The 21761-nt window shown below is 35.9% G+C and overlaps 1 protein-coding gene across 2 annotated transcripts in view; it reads right to left on the reverse strand.

Annotated features, from left to right (window-relative positions):
- TAFA2 (TAFA chemokine like family member 2) overlaps nt 1–21761 on the reverse strand; it is a 96311-nt gene that overhangs the window by 15175 nt on the left and 59375 nt on the right. For both annotated transcript variants that reach the window (XM_026667672.2, XM_087967953.1), the window contains exon 2: nt 17057–17163. In XM_026667672.2, coding sequence (XP_026523457.1) covers nt 17057–17162 — 106 coding nt within the window. In that variant the 5' untranslated portion in view covers nt 17163. The remainder of the gene's footprint in view (nt 1–17056; nt 17164–21761) is intronic.

Here is a 21761-nt window from a genome sequence, read left to right on the forward strand (position 1 = left end):
GGCAAAGCAGGCAATCTATGAAACTACATGGAAGGGTCCAAATTTTTCTGTTGTTTTTTTTAGGGGGGTTGTCCTGGTTATTAAGATTATACTAGCACACATACATATTTATTACTTAAAATGTTATGTTAAACTTACATAATGGTCCCATGCTATATCTTATGCATACTCCCACTTCAAAATACCAGGAAAAATATTGGTTTTGAGGGCTACTTTTGAGGGTTCTTTGAGCTTAGACTGTCTGTCTCTGATTTAATATAACCAACTTTTATATTTCAGCTTTGTGGCACAGTGGTTAGATTGAAGTACTGCAGGCTACTTCTGCTGATCACCAGCTGCCAGCAGTTTGGCAGTTAAGGCAGTTTGGGTCTCACCAGCTCAAGGTTAACTCAGCCTTCCGCCCTCCCGAGATCTGTTTTTGCTGGCAGAGGGTCTCCGGAGGCTATCGCAGCCAAAAACGGAGTTCGGAAGCCTGTTTTTGCTGGCAGAGTGCTCAGATCAGCACAGGCTTCTACTTTTTAAACTCCACTTTTTAAACTGAAACTTATGAAGCATTTCTACCAAAAGATGACAGAGATAGAGTGAAGTTGGGTACAATATTTAATTCATGAAAATAAAGGAAGCTTATATAACAGAGGAAATAGAATGACATTTATTACATAAAACCATTTTGGTCTCTGAAATGTTGATCTCATAGTTAGATTTCAGGAGTGACAAAAAAAATCTAACTCAACTGCAATCTCTTCGTTATTTTCCCCTTTTGAGTCTGAACATACCAACCAGATAAGTCATGAAAGCCTCTGTATATAGATAATTCTCTTCACTCTCCTCCCCTCCTGAAAATACATCCATTATTGGGCAATACAGATTACTTACCACACAGCCCTTTTTCCTTATTCTGTATTTGACCACCTTTCTGTAAGAGCCCAGAAATACATGCCAATTTTGGGCTGAGACTAATAACAAATCAAGAACTGGCCAGAAACAATATAATACTCTATGAACAAGCCCACCTCTGCTCCCCATTATGAAGCATAAAAAACAATCCCTTCCATCTTCAGTTTTCTCAGAGATTAAACTAGACTGAAAGTTCCTCTGTGAGTTTATTTGCTTTTTTTAAAATCACAGTTTCTATATGAACTTTTTATTTAGAAATATTATGCATACAACCTTTTGTTCATGTCCCCATATCCCAGGAAAAGAGGGAAAAGAGAAGTTGAAATAACAGTTGTTTCCTTGATGGAGCATATTCAACAGATTTTTTTTATGTGAGTGAGGAAATCCGTACCTCAGCAATTAGCTTCCAAAGATTATTTGAAATAGTATAGTATAATAGTAGTATTATAATAAAGTATAATAAATATAATACTTAATGTGGTTCATAGAGTAAGTTCTCATATATTGTCTTTTATGGCATACCCACCACAAAAAGGATATCTAGTTGCATCCAAGATGCAATATTTTATTAAGATTCATGAAAGATAGTAAAGATACTTCACATTTCCTCCCCCAAATAAATCTAAAATCTTTTATAGCCCTTAGAAACTGTTAAAGCTTACAATGGTCAACTTGCCAAATCTGTTGCATTATGCCAGGAATAAATCTCATTCATCATCTTGTCTCCACTCCACCAGCTATTGTCCTCTGTACAGGAAGATTTTTGTCTCTTTGGCAAACAATCAAGGAAAACTGCTTTGTAATTGTATTATCAAGATAGAAATTTCCTAATGTCCCAAAGAAAAGGTACAGATATCCCAAGTTGGTCTTCTAAATACAGAAATAAATTTCATGTTAAATTAACTCAGCTGAGTGGAAATAGCTGCATTAACAGAAAACTGGCCCAAATTTATCACAACAAATTCAGATTTATCATAATCAACTATGCAAAACCAAAATCCATCAATGACAGCAATAAAGTTTATTGTATTTTCTTTATTTAGATAATGTGTATGGCAAGTAAACAGGATTTTAGTATGGAAAATTATATGTGAATATGGAGTTGGAAGTTGATTGCTAATAGACTGCTAATAAGAAGTATACATTGGAAGGAAACCATATATGAGGATAAACAAAATTATATGTTATGTCCTTAATTAAATGGTTTTTAATGTATTTCTGGATAAATATTAAGGGATACTTGTGGAGTTGTTCATATTTACTCAGTTGTGCTGAGTAAATACAAACAAAGCTGAATTGTTAGCTCAGAATCCAAATGATTTGCAGCAAATGTTAGATATATTGTATGACACAAGAAAAATTATATATCTGAAAATCAAACTCCAAAATAGATATGTTGACAAGATAAATAGAAAAGTTTATGATGAAAAACCAAAGAAAGTAGATGAAGTTGTATAGTGTTATATAATTACTACTAGATATGGAAAATGGAGTGTTAGGATTGGTAGAAAAATAAACATGTATGTAGACCATTGCGCAAAATGAATATTTATTAAAAGAAGCAATTATTTCTTTAATATTTATTAAAAGAAGCTTCTCCTATTTTTTCATGTAGTAAGCAGGGTTGGATTTGTTAAGAGAAATATAAAAGTTAAATGGAAACTGTTGTGATAAGGCAAGAAGATTTGGGATCAAGAATGAATAGATGTTAAATGAATTTTATTGAATTATTGATAAGTACAAAACAAGTACACTGAATGATGTTAAATATAGCATGAGACCAAGCTGCTCAAATACATTATTTACACTTAGAAATTCTAACTGTTTTAGGTAAGCCCCTTCTTTTAGATCTACCTTCATCAAAAGCATGTTTTCTTGCTTAGAGCATTCTCCCATAGAATCTCATGTTATCTTATTTTTGAAATTTTTCAGTAAAATGTTTTGATGAATGTAAGAATGTTTGTTCCTGAGTTGGATTGTTGGCATCTGTTTGATTAATCCATTTCAAATTAGGTGTTAGATGTTTAAAAAAAATATTTAAATTTAATTTTGTTATTGTTAGCCTTGTTGAGAGTTTGTACAACAAACAATAAAAGTTCAGTACTCAGCTGCAGAAAAATAAAACCCTTAACCAAAAATAAAACATATTAAGACCAGAGCTTTTAATAACTGTATCAGCCTAAGGCAGCCACCGGGGAAAAAGTTTGTACAGATTTCTAATTACCGCACTTCTTGTGAAAACTGGTATTCTGCATTAAATTCAGTTCAGCTTGAACATTTGACATAAAATCTTATCTAAACTAATGTCTTGTGTAAAATGCAGTATCTTCCTTTGCCTGTGGATTACAGGATAATGTTTCTACAAGTGACATTCAAAGGCTTCTTCAGTGAAATTTATTTTATCTCAAAGAATCAAGAAAATGAGAGTTCTGCAGAAAAGCTCATTTTTCACATAGGCTACATATATCGCTGTTTACCCTGAAAAGATGATAATGAGCCAGATAGTATTCAGGATAAAGTTATGAAGAGATATGAGCATGTAAAAGAATAAACATAATTCCACGAGGCTTCTTTCCAAATTTTTGATTCCAGTTTGCCTTTCCAAACACCCATCAGTGTAACTGAAAAAAGGTAAAAAGTTTGGTGAGCTGTGGCAGGAAGATTCAGTGGTTGCTGTGTCAAGCCAGAGTCGAAGAAAAGAAAAACAGTTTCCCCAAAGTTCAGAATATCAGATCTCCAATGAATCTAAGAAGAAAAGCTTGCAAAACAAACTCAAGGCTTCAGGTTTAGGGAAGTGCTTAATAAATAAGAAGACATGCTGTATATTAACTCACAACTATTAGTAACACTGCTTCAGGGTAGAAGAGGTAAATCTAACTCTCAGGTATGAAATAATACTTTATGGTTTTTTAATTGCTTTAACAATTCAGACTTTTGGTAATAAGCCAAAAGTTAGAATTTGGCAAGATGTACCTCTGAGCAAACCTATACATTAAAATTTTGAAAAAAAATAATCAGTAAGGGTTCTGACCTTTTTAATTGTGTAAATTTAAGCTTCTTGGCTTTATAAGATAAACTGGACTATTTTATAATTTGTCTATTTCCAATTATTCATTAATGTAGCTTTTTTGTTTCCTATTGCATAAATCTGAACAAATTATCACAATGCATTTATAAATATAACAGAACTGCACCATTCTAGATTATGATTCTGAAGAATTTTCTTTTAGTACCAAATAATCTGCCCTATACTCAGGGGTGGGATTCCAATTTCTCCATTTTTTGGAGCCAGATAACTGGAATGTTGAAGAAGTCGTAGTTCCATGGCCAGAAGCTGAAGAACAATTGCTTACCTTTAATGAAATCTTTAATTATGAAATTAATGTCAACGATTATAGAGATTTCATTGAAAATGTTTTAAAAGATTCAAAGAACTATTCAATTCCTGACAGCATTAAAAAAGCTAAAGATATTGTCAGGACAATTGCTGTAAGTTCAGCAGAAGCGGAAAGGGGATTCTCAAAAATTAACCTCATATGTTCAGAACAGAGAAGTCGGCTAACTGTTTCTAACATAACCAATCTGATGACCATTAGTGTGATTGGCCTACCTCTAAAAGAATGGGACCCTCTTCCTACTGTCAAAAAATGGTTATGAGCACATGATCACACAGCCGATAATCCGAGGGTGAAAACTAAGAAAAGTGCAAGCGAGGAGGGCGCCAATAAAAGAACATTGTGGAAACATCTCAAATAACACTTTTATGTAAGTACTCGTGTGTACCTCCTTCATAGTTTGTGTGTGTTTGTTTTATTCTTATTTAAGTAGTAAGTGCGTGAAATTAAAAACTTAAGAAAATACCTTCTTTCTGCAGGTCATTCATTAGGCCAAACAAGTCAATGATGTGAAGACACAGAGCACTTTTATCATTCTTATGTAAGTACTTGTGTGTACCTCCTTCATTGTTTTGTGTACTTATTTTATTCTTATTTAAGTAGTAAGTGCACAAAATAATAAACTACCTTTTTGTATATCTTCTTTTTGTAGGTCATTAGGGCAAAGAAGTGAGTGACGTCGGCTTGGCCACACCCAGCCAGTCACATGACCGCCAAGCCATGCCCACCAAATAAGCCACACCCACAGTCACATGACCCCTAGACCACACCCACAAAATAGACCATGCCCACAGAACCGGTAGTAAAAAAAAATGAATCCCACCACTGCACACCCATTTTCTTCAACCTTGACCCCCAGGTTGCTCCAATCTAAATGAAGTCGTGAAGAGTACCATTCGCCTTGCACTCAAAAGCTGATGAGCAACTTAGCAAGCTCATCAGCCAAGGTATCTTGGAACCTGTTGACCACGCAAAATGGGAGACTCCAATTGTGACCTCTGTGAAGCCAGACGGTTCTGTCCGCATCTGTGCAGACTATAAATGTACATTAAATAAAGCGCTACAGCAAAATGCATTCCCAGTGGCCATGGTCCAGCATCTACTGCACTCTCTGGGTGAGAGTAAGATCTTCGCTAAACAGGACCTTGTCCAAGCTTATCAACAGCTACCAGTTGATGATGCCACAGCTGAGGCTCAGATGATTGTAACACATCCAAGGAGTTTTTAGATGTCGCCGGCTGCAATTTGGGCTGAGCATTGGCACTGAGACTTTTCCAGAGCCTGATGAAGCATCTCCTGCAAGGCATCCCAGGTGTCATCCCCTGGAAATTTTCCTAGAAATTATTCCCTGGTTCAGAATACAAAATCAGATTCTACAAATATTACTATTTTGGAGCATACATATGCAAAAGGTCATTTAGCATAATGTTATGTTTATATTCTAACCAGATGATCTCATGGGATAAAAGACGTGTAGGTGAATCACCATCACTAGTGAAGGACAAATAATTAAATGCAACCTTTATCATCTTTCTCTGCAGTGACCCCTGCTTTGTGGAACTGCCTCCTTTGGGAGATTAAAATGGCCCACCCTGTTAGTTTTTAATAAGTCCCTAAAAGCCAGGGTATGTTCCCAAGCTGGGGGCACTGAATGTGTCAAAGTAAAGAAGTAAACCCGCTTCCTGCCTTTACTGCTAAGTGGCCAATATTTCAGCTGCTATGTATATTTATTTTGCATGTTCCCATTTTTTGTTGCTGTTCTTTTAAAATGTTTTAATGGTTTTTGTTAGGAATAACATGGTTACCTAACGTAGTTTGGGTAAAATAATATATATAAACTATGATAGTGAGTTTAACTGTGTGTCACTTTAAACTGCAAAGCATGTAATTTTGGGTGCGGTTGTAAAATCGCCATAAGAGGGAGCAAGAGAACTTGATTGATTGCTGGCTTACTGACGATGATGGATTGATGGTTTGGTAACTGCGTGTTCTCTGCTGTTGCTGAAGGAAGAAAGGAGGTTTGACTTCTTCATATCTCTACTGCGAAGAGATATATTACTGGACTGATATTTGTAAGTTTACTGACCTCTTTTTCGACACTGGACTTTGCAACTGAATAATCCCCGGACGGACTGAATTAGTGTATGATATATGGACTGTTTGACTATGCTAAAACTATTACTGGAATAAACTATTTAACTAGCACAGTGTATCTGTTTTACTGAGTGTAAACTACAAAAACGTTTATCTCACATATTTGCCTGCCTGCCTGACTGCCGTGCAGGTTCTGCTAGGGTGTATATCCCTAACACTGGTTATGGGCCCAGGCTGCACAGTCAGACTAACCAGGATATAACAGGCTTATATAAAGTGAGAGTTAGTGTAGTTACACAATACTGTAAACAGGCAGCTGTGTTTTATTAATTATAGTTTAATATCCAGAAAAAGATGGCACAAGTCAATTTACAAAGTTTGTCTCTAATATCCAAACTGGATGGAACAAACTATGTTTCATGGTCTATGAAATGCAGCCTACTTCTACGCAGAGAAGGTTTGTGGAGTATAATTCAAAACCCACCAGAGGTAGATGCTTGGGATCCGGAAGATGAGGATGATGCCCAGAAAATACAAGAATATAAACTGAAGAATGAGCAAGCTCTCTGTATAATAGGACTGACACTCTGTGACCAGCAGCTTGTCCATATTCGTGGAGAAGAAACAGCTGCGAAATGTTGGGAGAATTTAAAGAAGATTTATGTTCGAGACAGTGTAGGAGCACATATAAATCTTACACGGAAACTGTTCAGAACACATCTTCAAAAGAATGGAGACATGTTGACTCATTTAAACACTATGAAGAGAATTTTTCAGGAACTGCATGAAAAAGAACTTATCTTCACAGAACTACATCAGGTTTATATAATTTTGTCTTCGTTAGATGAGAGCTATGACGACTATGTAACTTCACTGGAAGTACTGCCAAAAGATAACCTCACATTAACTGACATTACTGGCAAATTAATTGAAGAAGCCAGGAGAAGGCTTGAAAGGGATCAACTCAGAAGGAAACAACCACAAGAAGATAAAGAATCTACGACAGCCTATACAATTAGAAAATGTTTTAATTGTGGAGGAAAAGGACATTTGGCTAGATTCTGCAAGAAAGGAAAACGCCACAATGCCAGCCAAAATGCTAAAAGGCATCAAAAGGATGAAAAATGCTTAGAGTTAGCCATGTATAGCAACGAAACTGTGAATAATAATTTATGGGTTGTAGATAGTGGAGCATCTCACTGCATAACGAAAGATAAGAAAAGATTTGTTAAGATGTCCACGAGTTCACAGCAGATATCGTTAGCTAATGGCTGGAAAATGAAAGCAAAAGGTGAAGGTATTGCACATTGTTCTTGCATAAAAGAAAATGTAAAAATGTTATATGTACCACAACTTAAGTTTAATTTGCTTTCGGTTAGAGTTTTGGTTAAACTACCCTGTTTCTCCAACAATACGGCCTCCCCCAATAGGAAGTCCCAGCCTGTTTTATAGGCATGAAATGAAATTAAGCCCCTCCCCCAAATTAAGGCCTATATTAAAACATGTGAAATGGGGGAATGGTGTGGGGGCTTGCCATTAGGAAGTACTTTTGTTGCACACCCGGATATGGTGCTGCCTGCGTTGACCCCGATACGAAGTGCCCCACCAACGCCGAGGTCAACATCCAAGCCGTCGCTGCCCGCCCGAAGATGCAAGGGGGAATTAAGTCACCCCGAAAAGACGGCCTAGCCATTTTTTCGGCTCAAAAAAAATAAGACCCGGCCTTATTATATGAGAAACACGGTAGGTTATGTAGTTACCTTTAGGGGAGAAAACTGCATAATAGAAAAGGAAGGTAAAAAAGTGACTGCAACTTTAAAAGGTGAATTGTATGTGTTAAATGATAATCAGTTAGAGGTAGCTAACACAGTGTATAATAACGTTAAACCTCATGATGAATGCATACATTTGTTACACAGACGTTTAGGGCATATAAATTTTAAAATGCTCAAGCAAACGGTTGAACTGTCTGAAGGTATAAAACTGAAGCCTTGCAGTAAGTATTTGCACTGCAATGCTTGCAGTCAAGAAAAAAGCAAGGTAATACCAGCAAATAGAATAAATGGATTTAAAACTAAGGAACCTCTAGAGGTCGTATTTGCTGATATTATAGGTCCTAAAAAACCAAGTGTGGGAGGTGCTCGTTATATATTAAGTATAATGGATCATTATTCTACATATGATTTCTGTTATTTAATGAAGAGTAAAATGGAAACATATCAGAATTTCTTTAATTGGTTGAAGTTTGCTGAAAGAAAAACTAAAAGGAAACTAGTAACTCTTGTAACTGATAATGGTACGGAATTTATAAATAATAAATTCCAAAATAGACTGAAGATGGCAGGTGTTGAACATAAAAAGTCTGCACCATATAGGCCACAACATAATTCCTTTATAGAAAGACGAGGCCAAACAATACAGGCAATGGCTCGTACTATGTTGTCGGATTCAGGATTACCTGAAACTTTGTGGGGAGAAGCAATAATGTGTGGTAATCATATATTGAATAATGTTGTTAACTCAACAACAGGTGAATTACCATTCACACGGTGGCATGGTAGAAAACCTGACCTAAGCTACATGCACACATTTGGAGCACCAGCATGGGTGCATATTCCTACACAACTGAGACATAAGGGGCAGCATAGGGCTAAAAAGTTATTCTTTGTAGGTTATGAATCTAATCACAAATCATACAGATTCTGGGGAAAAGGTACACCTAGAGTTTACTGTAGTGCTAGTGCACAATTCCTTGAACATGTAGGATGGGAAAAACTGGGACAAGATTCAAGTAAGGATGTAATCATAGAAAACTACAAAAGACCAAAACCACATATCAGGAAGAGCCCATAGGACCAGAACAGGAAGAAATAGGTGAACAGGAAGAAATAGATAACCAGGAACAAGTAGTACATGAAAGTCCACCTGTAAGCCCTGTAATACCTAGACGATCAACACGTGAAACCAGACCACCTGACAGGTACCAAGCAAGTGTAGTTTGCCAAGTTAGTAAAGTTCCAACTACTGTTGAAGAACTTAGAATGTATCCAGCAAAGGAACAAGAAAATTGGCATAAAGCAATGGAGAAGGAACTAAATTCATTGAAACAAATGGAAGTTTATGAAAATGTTAAATTACCTCCAGGTGAAAAGTCCATTGGCTGTAAATGGATATTTAAATTAAAAACAGATAAAAATGGGACTGTTACCCATAAGGCTAGGTTGGTAGCTCAAGGATTTAATCAAACTGCATGTGATTATGATGAAGTATTTGCACCGAGTCTAAAAGCAACAACCTTGAGAGCAGCTTTAGTGTGGGCAGCTAAGAAGAACTATATTATAAATCACTTAGATGTAGAAACTGCCTATCTGCATGCACCATTGCAGCACACTATATACCTAAAGAAACCTGTAGGAATTAAGGATGATAAAACAAATAATGACTGTTGGAAGCTTAAAAAGAGTCTCTATGGATTAAAACAATCTGGTTACGAATGGAACCAATATATTGTTAAGGAGTTAAACAATATAGGGTTTAAAGCAGGTTTAGCTGATCCATGTGTATTTAAGAGAGAGAAAAATGGAATAGTGTCATTATTATTGTTGTTTACAGATGATATTGCTTTAATTACAAAAACTAATAATGAAGCTACTGAAATAATATCATTATTAGGTAAGAGGATAAAATTAAAGCAATTAGGAGAGATAAAACAGTATCTAGGATTAACAATAAATAAAACCAAAGGTGGCTATAAGATATCTCAAGAGGATAAGATTTATCAATTACTAAAAACATACAAGATGGAACTTTGTAAACCGGCTAAAACTCCAATGAGTCAGGAATTTGGCCACACTGATGCTCAAAGTCCAAAATTCGATAAGACTATTTATCAATCACTAATTGGTAGTTTATCGTATATTAGTAATTGGTCAAGGCCAGATATTGCCTATGGCGTTAATCAATTGGCAAGATTCAACGCTGAACCCACTGAACAACACTGGCAAGTGACAAAATGTATCTTAAGATATCTTAAAAGGACAATGCACTATGCATTGTATTTGGAGCCAAAAGATGATCCGATTTTAAATGCATATGCTGATGCAAGTTTTGCAACAGACATAAACACTAGGAAATCAACTTCAGGTATGGCTATACTGTTAGGAAAAGCACTGATTGGTTGGAGGTCAATTAGACAGCAAGACATAAGTATGTCCACAATGGAAGCAGAATTTTCATGTCTATCTTTATTATGTACTGATTTAATTCTGTATAAACAGTTGTTATTGGATATGGGAATAACTGTTAATGATTCCATTGTAGTTTATGAGGACAATCAAGCAGCCATACGGTTGGCTACAAATATTGCTGTAAAAACGAGATCTAAGCATACAGATCTTAGATATCTGAATGTAAGACAATCTGTAAAAAATGGTTTAATAAGATTGGAATATTGTATGACTGAAGAAAATATTGCTGATCAATTTACAAAAGCCCAAGGTTCAGTCAAACATAAAGAAAGTTGTGATAACTATGGTTTAAGGTTGTAAATAGATATATATATATATATATTATTATATTACTCAAAAGGGAAGTATGTTAGGAATAACATGGTTACCTAACGTAGTTTGGGTAAAATAATATATATAAACTATGATAGTGAGTTTAAGTGTGTGTCACTTTAAACTGCAAAGCATGTAATTTTGGGTGCGGTTGTAAAATCGCCATAAGAGGGAGCAAGAGAACTTGATTGATTGCTGGCTTACTGGATTGCTTGCTGACGATGATGGATTGATGGTTTGATAACTGCGTGTTCTCTGCTGTTGCTGAAGGAAGAAAGGAGGTTTGACTTCTTCATATCTCTACTGCGAAGAGATATATTACTGGATATTTGTAAGTTTACTGACCTTTTTTTCGACACTGGACTTTGCAACTGAATAATCCCCGGACGGACTGAATTAGTGTATGATATATGGACTGTTTGACTATGCTAAAACTATTACTGGAATAAACTATTTAACTAGCACAGTGTATCTGTTTTACTGAGTGTAAACTACAAAAACGTTTATCTCACATATTTGCCTGCCTGACTGACTGCCGTGCAGGTTCTGCTAGGGTGTATATCCCTAACAGTTTTGTCATATATTTTTAAACTATAAGCTGCCCAAATTGATTGATTCTATGGGTACTATAGAAATTGAATAAAGAAATAAAAAATAAACTTGGTACTTGACCATCTGGAATATGTAATCCTAATATGCTCTGTCTGTCCTCTGCATCCACAGGCTGCCAGAGGATCTCACTTTTCTATCTCATTTTTCTATCCTTACTACTTAGACTACAGTTTTGTTTTTTAAGACAAATATTGTATGTTGCTTATCACAAGGCTGTGTTATTATAAAGGCTTTTTTCCTCAATTTTAATTTATTTTCTTTATCTGAATCACAGCCTTGTCACTTTCTTAAAATATGCAATTAACTGTGGTTTAAAATAAGCTCCAAAACAAAGTGGTTATTTGAGGAGCAAATAAGAACAAATGTACAGTTGTTTTATTATTTCTTCTATACACCACTAGCCAAATATATGTCACCAGAGTCCACTGGAGTTAAGTGGCCAATAAATTTAAATAAATAAATAAATGTCATAACCTGGGTATGATTGTGAAGAAGAGACAATTCTCTCACTTCAGTGATAACTTCCACTGCTACAATTGATTATTTTCTCCAGCCAGTGGGGTTAGCAGCAGTAGATATAAACAGCTGAGTAAGTAAACATGGCTGATATTTTCTGTTCTCCATCCTCATGTCTTTCCATATCTATCTTTATCCTCAATTGTTTAATATCGTATCCTGTAAAGCTTGATGAGACCCCTAAAATCCAGGCTTTGGTATCTTTTTTCACATAATAAATATTCTGCAACTTACTTGAAAATAGGGCAGGGGCAAAGGAAATAGCAATGGAAAACATTATTTTGAATTATTCTCATAACTTTGATAAATTGTACTTAAAATTTCATAGAAATGAGGAAAAAGAAATCCAATGGTTTAATCTTTGTTGTTGTTAGTTGCAAAATTGTGTCCGACCCATTGTGACCCCATGGATAACATTCCTCCAGGCCTTCCTGTCCTCTACCTTCTTCTGGAGTCCATTTAAGCTCATGCCTATTGCTTCAGTGATTCCATCCAGCCACCTCATTCTCTGTCATCTCCTTCTTCTATTGCCCTCAATCTTTCCCAGCATTAGGCTTTAATCTTACAAAGCAAAAAAAAATATCTTTCTAATAATAACTATAATGAAAAATAAGGCATATGGATGAGGAAAAGTTTGGGACATTTAATTTCATTATTTGCCCCAGAACATCTGCCATGTATATGAAATAAAGATAACCGAATATGAAAAGATATATACGATTAAATCAGTGGGGCACTATAGAAACACTAAAAAAAAAAAAAAACCTTCTGACGAGTCAGTGGCAAAAGTTAGATTCACTTAATGTCACTAATTTAACTGAAGTGATTCACTTAACTGTGGCAATAAAGGTTGTCTGACATGCTCTTGTCTGGAACCTTTTTTCTTCCTTACAGACAATTCCCAAAAATTAATTAGCTATTTTATAAAGGAGGGAACAGCCCTTAATCAAGGCAAAGTTGCTCAGAAACCTTAAAAAATCTAAAATTTCCTACCTTTGCCCTCAGCATTAAAATAGAACAGTGGAGAAAAGCTTTGTCTAGAATTTAAGAGGTTGTTCCAAAATTCAGCAGATATGTTGATATTTCCTTCATCTAGCTATCTGAGGTCTTTTCTGGAATTAAAAAAAAAATGCAGAGTCCACTATTCCATTTTTTAATCCATATATAGAATAGAATTCTTTATTGGCCAAGTGTGATTGGACACACAAGGAATTTGTCTTGCTGCATATGCTCTCAGTGTACATAAAAGAAAAGATACATTTGTCAAGAGTCAAGAATCATAAGGTACAACACTTAATAATAGTCATAGGGTACAATAAGCAATCAAATCATACTAGAAAACAGTCAATATAAATCGTAAGGATACAAGCAACGAAGTTACAGTTATACAGTCACAAGTGGGAGGGGACAAGTGATAAGGAGTGATAAGAAGATTAATAGTAATAGTAATGCAGACTTTGTAAATAGTTGGACAGTGTTGAGTAAATTATTTGTTTAGCAGAGTGATGGTGTTCAGGAAAAAACTCTCCATGTGTACAGTTGTTCTGGTGTGCAGTGCTCTATAGCATTGTTTTGAGGGTAGGAGTTGAAACAGTTTATGTCCGGGATGTGAGGGGTCTGTAAATATTTTCACAGCCCTATTTTTGACTCGTGCAGTATACAGGTCCTCGATTGAAGGCAGGTTGGTAGTAACTGTTTTTTCTGCAGTCCTAATTACTCTCTGAAGTCTGTGTCTGTCTTGTTGGGTTGCAGAACCCAACCAGACAGTTATAGAGCTGCAGATGACAGACTCAATAATTCCTCTGTAGAACAGTATCAGCAGCTCCTTGGGCAGTTTGAGCTTTCTGAGTTGGCACAGAAAGAACCTTCTTTGTTGTGCTGATGACGTTTTTGATGTTAGGTGTCCATTTTAGGTCTTGTGATATGATAGAACCTAGAAATCTGCTCTACTGTTGATACTGTGTTGTCTAGTATTGTAAGAGGTGATAATATGGGAGGGTTTCTCCTAAAGTCTACCACCATTTCTACGGTTTTGAGTGTGTTCATTTCCAGATTGTTCCGGTTACACCACAAGGCATGTTGTACAACCTCCCGTCTGCATGTGGATTTGTTGTTGTCTCGAATGAGACCAATCACTGTTGTAACATCTGCAAACTTCAGTATTTTAACAGATGGATTATTTGAGAGTCATTGGTATATATAGAAAAGAGAAGTGGAGAAAGCACACAGCTTTGGGGTGCCCTGTGCTAATTGTACAGGTATCAGATGTGAATCTGCCTAGCTTCACCTACTGCTTTTTGTCTGTTAGGAAACTTATCATCCACTTACAAGTGTGTTCAGGTACCGCTAGCTGGTTTAGTTTAGTTAGAAGAATGTCTGGAATGATGCTATGGAATGCTAAACTGAAGTCTATAAAGAGGACCCTTGTGTAGGTATTTGGAGATTCGAGGTGTTGTAGGATGTAGTGCAGAGTCATATTAACATATTTGAGGTAACAATGAAAATCAAATAACAGAACCTTGCAGCTAAAAAAACATCCTCAGCTAGGTAGATAAAATTAGACAGAGGAAAAAATAGTAAGTTTTAAAAATGTTTCTGCTGAAAGTGAGCTGCCAAATGGGGTATAATAGCCAGCAAATCAACAGAATAATTTGCAAACTACTTACAAAGTGTTACCAGTCCAAGCCTGTTTTTTTTTCTTAAACCAGTTTAAATAAACAGCTATGAGCACAGAAACAAATTAAACAGTTTATGTTGATATATCTGCAGTCACAACCTTAATTTCTCAAACAATTTATTTTACAAATTTAAATGCAATAGTGGCCAACAAATTAGATCCAAAGTATGAAAGTGAGAAAAAAATGTTATACGAAAAAAATTACAGTAAAATTTATTTCTCCTTGCTGTTACACTTTTGGAAAAAGTTGGCAAAATGCCAGTCTAATCTTTTGTCCCCACCATATTTACAGGTCTTTCTGCCAAATACCATAACATTTTGGTCTTTTTTACTGTTCCTATAATAGTATCCAATAGTATCCAACAGCTACCATTTTTAATTACAGAAATAAGTAAAAGGGTTTTTTTTCTAAAGCTTTTTTAAAAACACCAAAGTAGTAAGGAAAGCCCTACCTGATAAATTTCTCAAGCTGGTGACTATATTGACAATCCATGTGCCTACAGTTCTCATCCCAACACATCCGAAATGCATGAAATAGGGGAAGGCTATACTGAGGCAAAAATTATACTGTATATTTGTCAGAAATTCACTGATGTAGAAAAAAAATTGGTATTTCAAAAATATTTTTTTCTGAAAGCCTAAAATGTGAAATAAATACTTATTTGACATTATTAGCAACATTATAAAACATACTTTAAATGAAAAATACATTAGTTTTGTTACAGGGCCTTAGAGCAGATACAAAACATGTCTGACTATACTTCTAACATTAAGAGCCGAGGTGGTGCAGTGGTAGTACTGCTGGCTACTTCTGCTGACTGCTGTCTGCCTGCGATTTGGCAGTTCGAATCTCACCAGGCTTAGGGTTGCCTCAAACTTTCATCTTTTCAAGGTTGGTAAAATGAGGACCCAAATTGTTGGGGGCAATATGCTGACTCTGTAAATCACTTAGAAAGAGCTGTAAAGAACTGTGAAGTGGAATATAAGTCTAAGTGTTATTGCTTTATTATGTCTTTCTTTATAGTTAAATTGGCATTTATTTTTTCAATTGGTCAAACAACTTAGATGAGCCAATCCAAAATTTATATGGTTTGAATGCGAATACTGTGGTAGCCACAGTTGTTTCTTTCAAGTATTTGTGAATTTTGGTTTTGATTTCTTTGTTTTTATGCTTTTAGCCACATGTAAGCCACCCAGTATTATTACTGCAAGTTGGGCAGTTATGTAAATGATCTAAAATAAATAAAGATAAATAGGTATTTTACAATAGTTCAAGAGCTTATCAAATAATTGATTAACAGAATGGGCAAGCAATTGTCTTCAATACAACTATTTTCTAGAAATAAAAATCAAAGCAAAATTACCTTTTCCCTATGTTGCAGGAATTATTATAAGGGAGATAGGAAAAACAAAGGATCATGAATTTACTATGTCTAATCTGATAATATCTTTACTTCTATCAAAACCTCTCTTCCTTTTAATTGCAAAAATAAGAAAATCATTGTGAGCTATGTAATCCAAAAAAAGGTAAAATATGCAAACATATGGATTTCAAAAGCATAGCATTAAAACTATTATTAGTACCCTTATGTATTTTTACTTAGAGCTTCCTTCTATTCATCTATAAATCAAAAGATATCGTTCCCTGAAGAGAAGACCTAATAAAAAATAAATAGATTATGAAAAAGCCAAAAATCCATATTCTATGGATGTTTAAACAGAATTCTCTCATAGATTACTAAGAAAGCAGATTTATTTTCACACAGTGAACCTGCAGAATCATTGGAACACTTCAGAACAGAATGTATTCTCTAAGGTTTTTTTAAGAACTCATTTATAGCTCTTCAAGGAGCTCTTTGAAAAAGGATATTTTATGAATAAAAACTTTTACATAAGCCTATTTATTTTATAAAGTATACCAACTTCAAATGAAAAGGACAAAAACCGAGATATAAAGAGAAATTCATGAAATTCGGGTACAAAAATGTCTTCATGGATAATTTGCAAAAAATTGAAGTAAACTTTTAAAATAAAATTTCAAGTGTAATTTCTATCCCGGCCAAACCACAAGCAAACTATTTTTTTAAACAGAGTCTAATTATCCATGGGTCAGTCCAGCCATCCAGCCATCCAGCCATCAGCCATCCAGTCATCCAGTCATCCATCCTTCGTCTTCCCTTAAATTAGCATGCTCACTGTAGAATTCTGAGAGTTGAAGTCCACACATACTAAACTACTGAGGCCGAGAAACTCTGCTTTAAATCACTTTGTCCTACCACATTGATACATAGAACGTTGCTTCTTACCTTTGTTGTGATTTGCCCCAGATGCTATTTTCCCCCACAGTGTTACAACAAATATTATTATTAGCAGTTTTCCTTTTGTTGCTTTCTGCAAGTATCTTTTATTCATCCTAGAGGGAAAAAAATACACAAAATGAAAAAATTCCAAAATATATTTTTTCATTTTATAAAAACAGTTAAAAACATTTCCAAACACATACAAATCAGTTACTTGCCAAATACAACAGGAAGTTAATCTCTTTAACATAAAGTCAGATCTAGTTCAGTTCATCCACTTAAATCTTTCTGCCCAAACAAAAGTCTCATATAATGGTTCTAAATATGTGAGATTCATGGATGGGCATTTAGCAAGTCCAAACAAAGATACTTTCACTTGAATGCTACCAAACCATGAATTCAAAACAAATTGGGTGCTTAATATGTTACTAATACTTTGACTGGAGCACCCAAAATTGGTTAGAAGATAGGCAACTATATAAATGTTTTAAGTAAAAAATAAGTTAAAAATACTTAATACTAAGGATCAGCAGGAGCTAATTAATTCTACAAGAACTATTAATATCAATTCCTCATTCCTGCTTCCTTGTTTGGACTTTAAGCATCTCCCAAAATTTACATCAATGGGGATAGTACATAAATACTGTTAATTAATTAATTAATACTAAATTAATTATTATTAAATTCAAAGAAACAAAAATGTACAATAACATAACTGCCCAGTTGTGGCCCAATTGTGACAGTGAGGATATATTATCTATAATAGTTCCAGAAAAAAACTATATGTATTACTCAAACAGTAGAAGGTTTATCGTTGGGAGGTAAAGCAGTACAGAAATTTCTAAAATGTTGTGACTGATTATTGAGCAAAAAAAATAGTGAAGTCAATGGCATCTCCAAATTACTGTTCTTAAATAGCTTAATAAAATCACTCAAAATCTTGTTCCAATATCCATAAAATATTTGCCAATATAACAATATAAGATGCACTGCTACAGCAGATAACAATCACCATAATCTTCAGCACGAATGGTCATGTAATGCAATGAACACCTGGTATTAATAATAACGAGAACATATACAAATTATTCTGAATCACAGGAAGAACTCTGCTAATAACATTGTGCCTAATAGGCACAATGCTCCAAACCATCATAAAAAACAAAGCACTTGGTGAAATTTCTGCAATACAATCATTGTAGAAAGCTTCTACAGCAGTGAAGACCCCAGAATAAAAGTCAGTTTAGCTTATTCTACTTACCGGCATTTCAAATATTATAATACACCCAGCCCAATTTCAAAGATTTCTGATTGGTAAAAATGCTAGATTCAAATGTAAGCAGTGATTTATACATATACAGGTAAGTTATATAGCTAAAAATGGCCCTCCATACACAACAAGGAGATAAGCTTTGGGAACTACAAAAAACCCATAATATTTTAGGGAGATAGTAATTTTAAAACACTCAAGCATGATGAACTAGTAAGACAGCTGAAAACCATATATAGCAGAAGCAATTCATGAAGAAATGAAACTGAAGACTCTTCACTCGTGACATTTTGGCACTATAGGATAAGTTTAGCACTTCTGTGATTCTATACTATTGGCAAAGAAATGCTTGGGGGAAGCGAGGGCATCTGGGCACCAGGTGCTGAACTGGGCCCGTTTCTCTCTAGTTGCTGCCTAGGCCCACCGGAGAGAAGGCCAGCATCTACTGGCACTTAATCATGACAGCATTCCAGCTCTGGCCTGAAAGGGGCAGCTGGCATGGCAGGCAGGATGCCCGCTCGCTTCAGCACCTTCCCCAACCCTCTGGTGCTTTGGCCCTGGGCTGCCACCTTATGTACAGGCCCAGCCCCTACCACCTGACGCAGTTTTCACCTGAGTGATGTGATTGAAAATTTCCATTGTTCCTCTCTTGGACTTTTGGGAAGGGGTTTTTTTCAGAACACATCTAACCAGTTCGCAGACATCAATAAAAAATTAGATACTGATTCTATTGAACTGATGCGAACCAGCTGAATCCCACCACTGATTACATTGACTATCAATTTATTTCCAGATGATATATAAAATGTTCCCTATCCAGCTGGAGTCCAGGATTCCTGTCAGAATGTCATCTTCTAAATCGGGGTATCAAACTCAATTTCATTGAGTGGTGCATCAGCATTGTGGCTGCACTCGGGAGGCTGGAGGCATGGCCAGGGTGGGTGTGGCTGGGTGGGCATGGTTGACTGGGTGGACATGGCCAGCTCAACATTGCTCATGTCAGGGGCCGCCTCTGGGGGACCAGGCAGGCCTGCGGGGATCCAGGTGTCTCCGGCAGAGAGAAGCAGCAGCAAGGCTGGTACTGTGCCTGATCCACCCAAGGAGCTAAGACAGACGGTGGCATTGCAGCGAGGCAGCCCAGCTAGTCACCATCACTGCCAGACCCCTTGTGTGCTTGACACCTGCCATCCAATCTTGTCCTCCAGTGAGCCTTCTACCCACCCACCCATGCCAAATAACCCTGGTGAACAGGAAGGGAGGGGAATAAGCTCGCTGGAAGATGAGATTGGACAGTGGGGACCAAGCACTTAGCATGGCATTGACAGCGACTGGCTGGCTGGCTTGCCTCAAATCCACCATCTGTCATTGTTTGCCCGTGGCTGCTACAGCTGGGACTGGGCAGGTGGCCACATGGTCACCCTGCACATCCAGTAGGCCAGGTCATGTGCCTCCCCCACTGTGTCTCTGCCTCAGTATGCTGCTTGGAGACCCAGCCCAGTGGTTGTAGTGCTCCACTTCCACCTGCACTGCATGGACTGAGGAGCCCCATAGTGCAGCGGCCGAGGGGCCGGTAGGCTTCTGCTGCTGGACATAGTCCCTCCTGTGCATATGCTGGCAGGCATCCACCTGGGGCGGGCTGTGGTCAGGGCAGCAGGGACTGGTCCCTCAAAGTCTCTAGGGTGGCCCTGCAGGCCAAATCTGGATCCATCATGGGCCTTATGCTTGACATGTCTATTCTAAATGATTCCTCTGTTCCTCATAGTTGGTCAAGATGATCTGTGGACTTTTTCCACCTTTGTTATGTTCTTATTTTGCAATAGTTCGGGTTGAGCTTTGATGTATTCTCTGGGATATAATCGCAGATGAGTTAATAATCCTAATGTCTGCTGTAATTTTAAAAAAGATTTAAAATTATCTTTTGGAGAGGCATTGATGACAATGTAAACTTATTTGGGGGATTGTACATCAGCAGATTCCAAATGTCACGCAGTCACCTTGAACTATAAGATGTGCCATAAATAGATTTAATAATAATAATAAGTGGCAATCTTCAAATAAATTGGGCCATCAACTTAATCATATAAGCAGAATACCAGGTTCAAAAAGGCTGGATCTCCTGAGAACACAGAACAGTGTTATTATTATTATTATTTAGTTTTTTGTTTTTGTTTTACGTATATATTAATTTGGTTTATTTAGATTTTTAGATTTTTTTATTTAGATTTTTATTTATTGCTTTGTTTGTATTCTGTTCACATTTTTTCAGTTCCTCTTTTCTGTAGTATTAAGAAAATAAAATTATTTGTAAAAAATATTTTAAAAGGTTAATTTATAGAAATGCTGTGAGAAGAACAGTATATTAATATTTTTCTTCTGCAGATGGAAACCTAAATCTAAAATTTAGTAAATGAACTTCAAAAGCAAACCAGTGAATTAATGGAAGAAATGATATTTTAAACAATATTGCATAATTCATACACATTATGCAAAGATATAGAAATGGATCTGATGTTGGGGAAAACAGAAGTAAAGGGAAGAGGATATGTAGCAGCAAGATGGATGGACACAGTTACAAGGGCGATAAGTGCACTTTGGAAAGATCTGGGATATCAGTTTAGGGATAGATCATTATGGAGCAAATCAGTGTGTTGTTAGTAGTTGAAAACTACTTCAACATAATTCTTAGCTTTCTAAACATCACTGTTTAAAATATAGCAGTAATTCATACTTCATTTTTATTGTAAACAAAGTACAAATAGACCATGCTGTGACCATTTACCCACATTATGCAGTTATTTTCTCTCCAATCTATATCCACTTACTTGTAAACAGTAACGAGCAATTGATTCTAATAATGGCTTTGATACTTCTGGAAGTAAGCAAATGATGTCAAACTGCATTCAATACAATTTTCTTTTCTTTTTTATTTCATCTATATCCTGTCTTTCAAATCTTCTCTATATTCAAGGCAACATTTTATAAACAAAATCAGAATATACAAAGTTAAAATATGAAACTAAAATTAATACTAAGTCCATAACATAGGACAAAAAAAGTGTATTCATAATGCTCTGAGAGAAGAGCTAAATGTAATTCATAAGAAAGAGTAGTCCATTGCTACGGAGCATAGCAAGAAAATACCATGTCCATGACTGAAAGATGAGGCTCTACAGAGGGGGCATCACGGAAATGACAACTGTTGCAGATCATAACTGCAGTCTTGTTCATAATGCAGTAAGAGATGCCTTAGTAATGCCTTGTTACTAGGACTCCTCTATAATATTGCACGGACATATGATACAAATTGAAAAACAGAATCAGCAGCAGGAAGAGGTTTCCACTGAAGATCACTTTAGTCTGCTTTTGTAATAAATAAATAATAAATTGTACTTTTTAAATGTGAAAATAATTTAATATGTTAATGTTGGAAAAAGTTATGGG

The sequence above is a fragment of the Notechis scutatus genome, chromosome 6, assembly GCF_049901735.1.
Source record: "Notechis scutatus isolate UNSWTSFEM ecotype Mainland chromosome 6, rNotScu1.2, whole genome shotgun sequence".
Lineage (NCBI taxonomy): Eukaryota > Metazoa > Chordata > Lepidosauria > Squamata > Elapidae > Notechis > Notechis scutatus.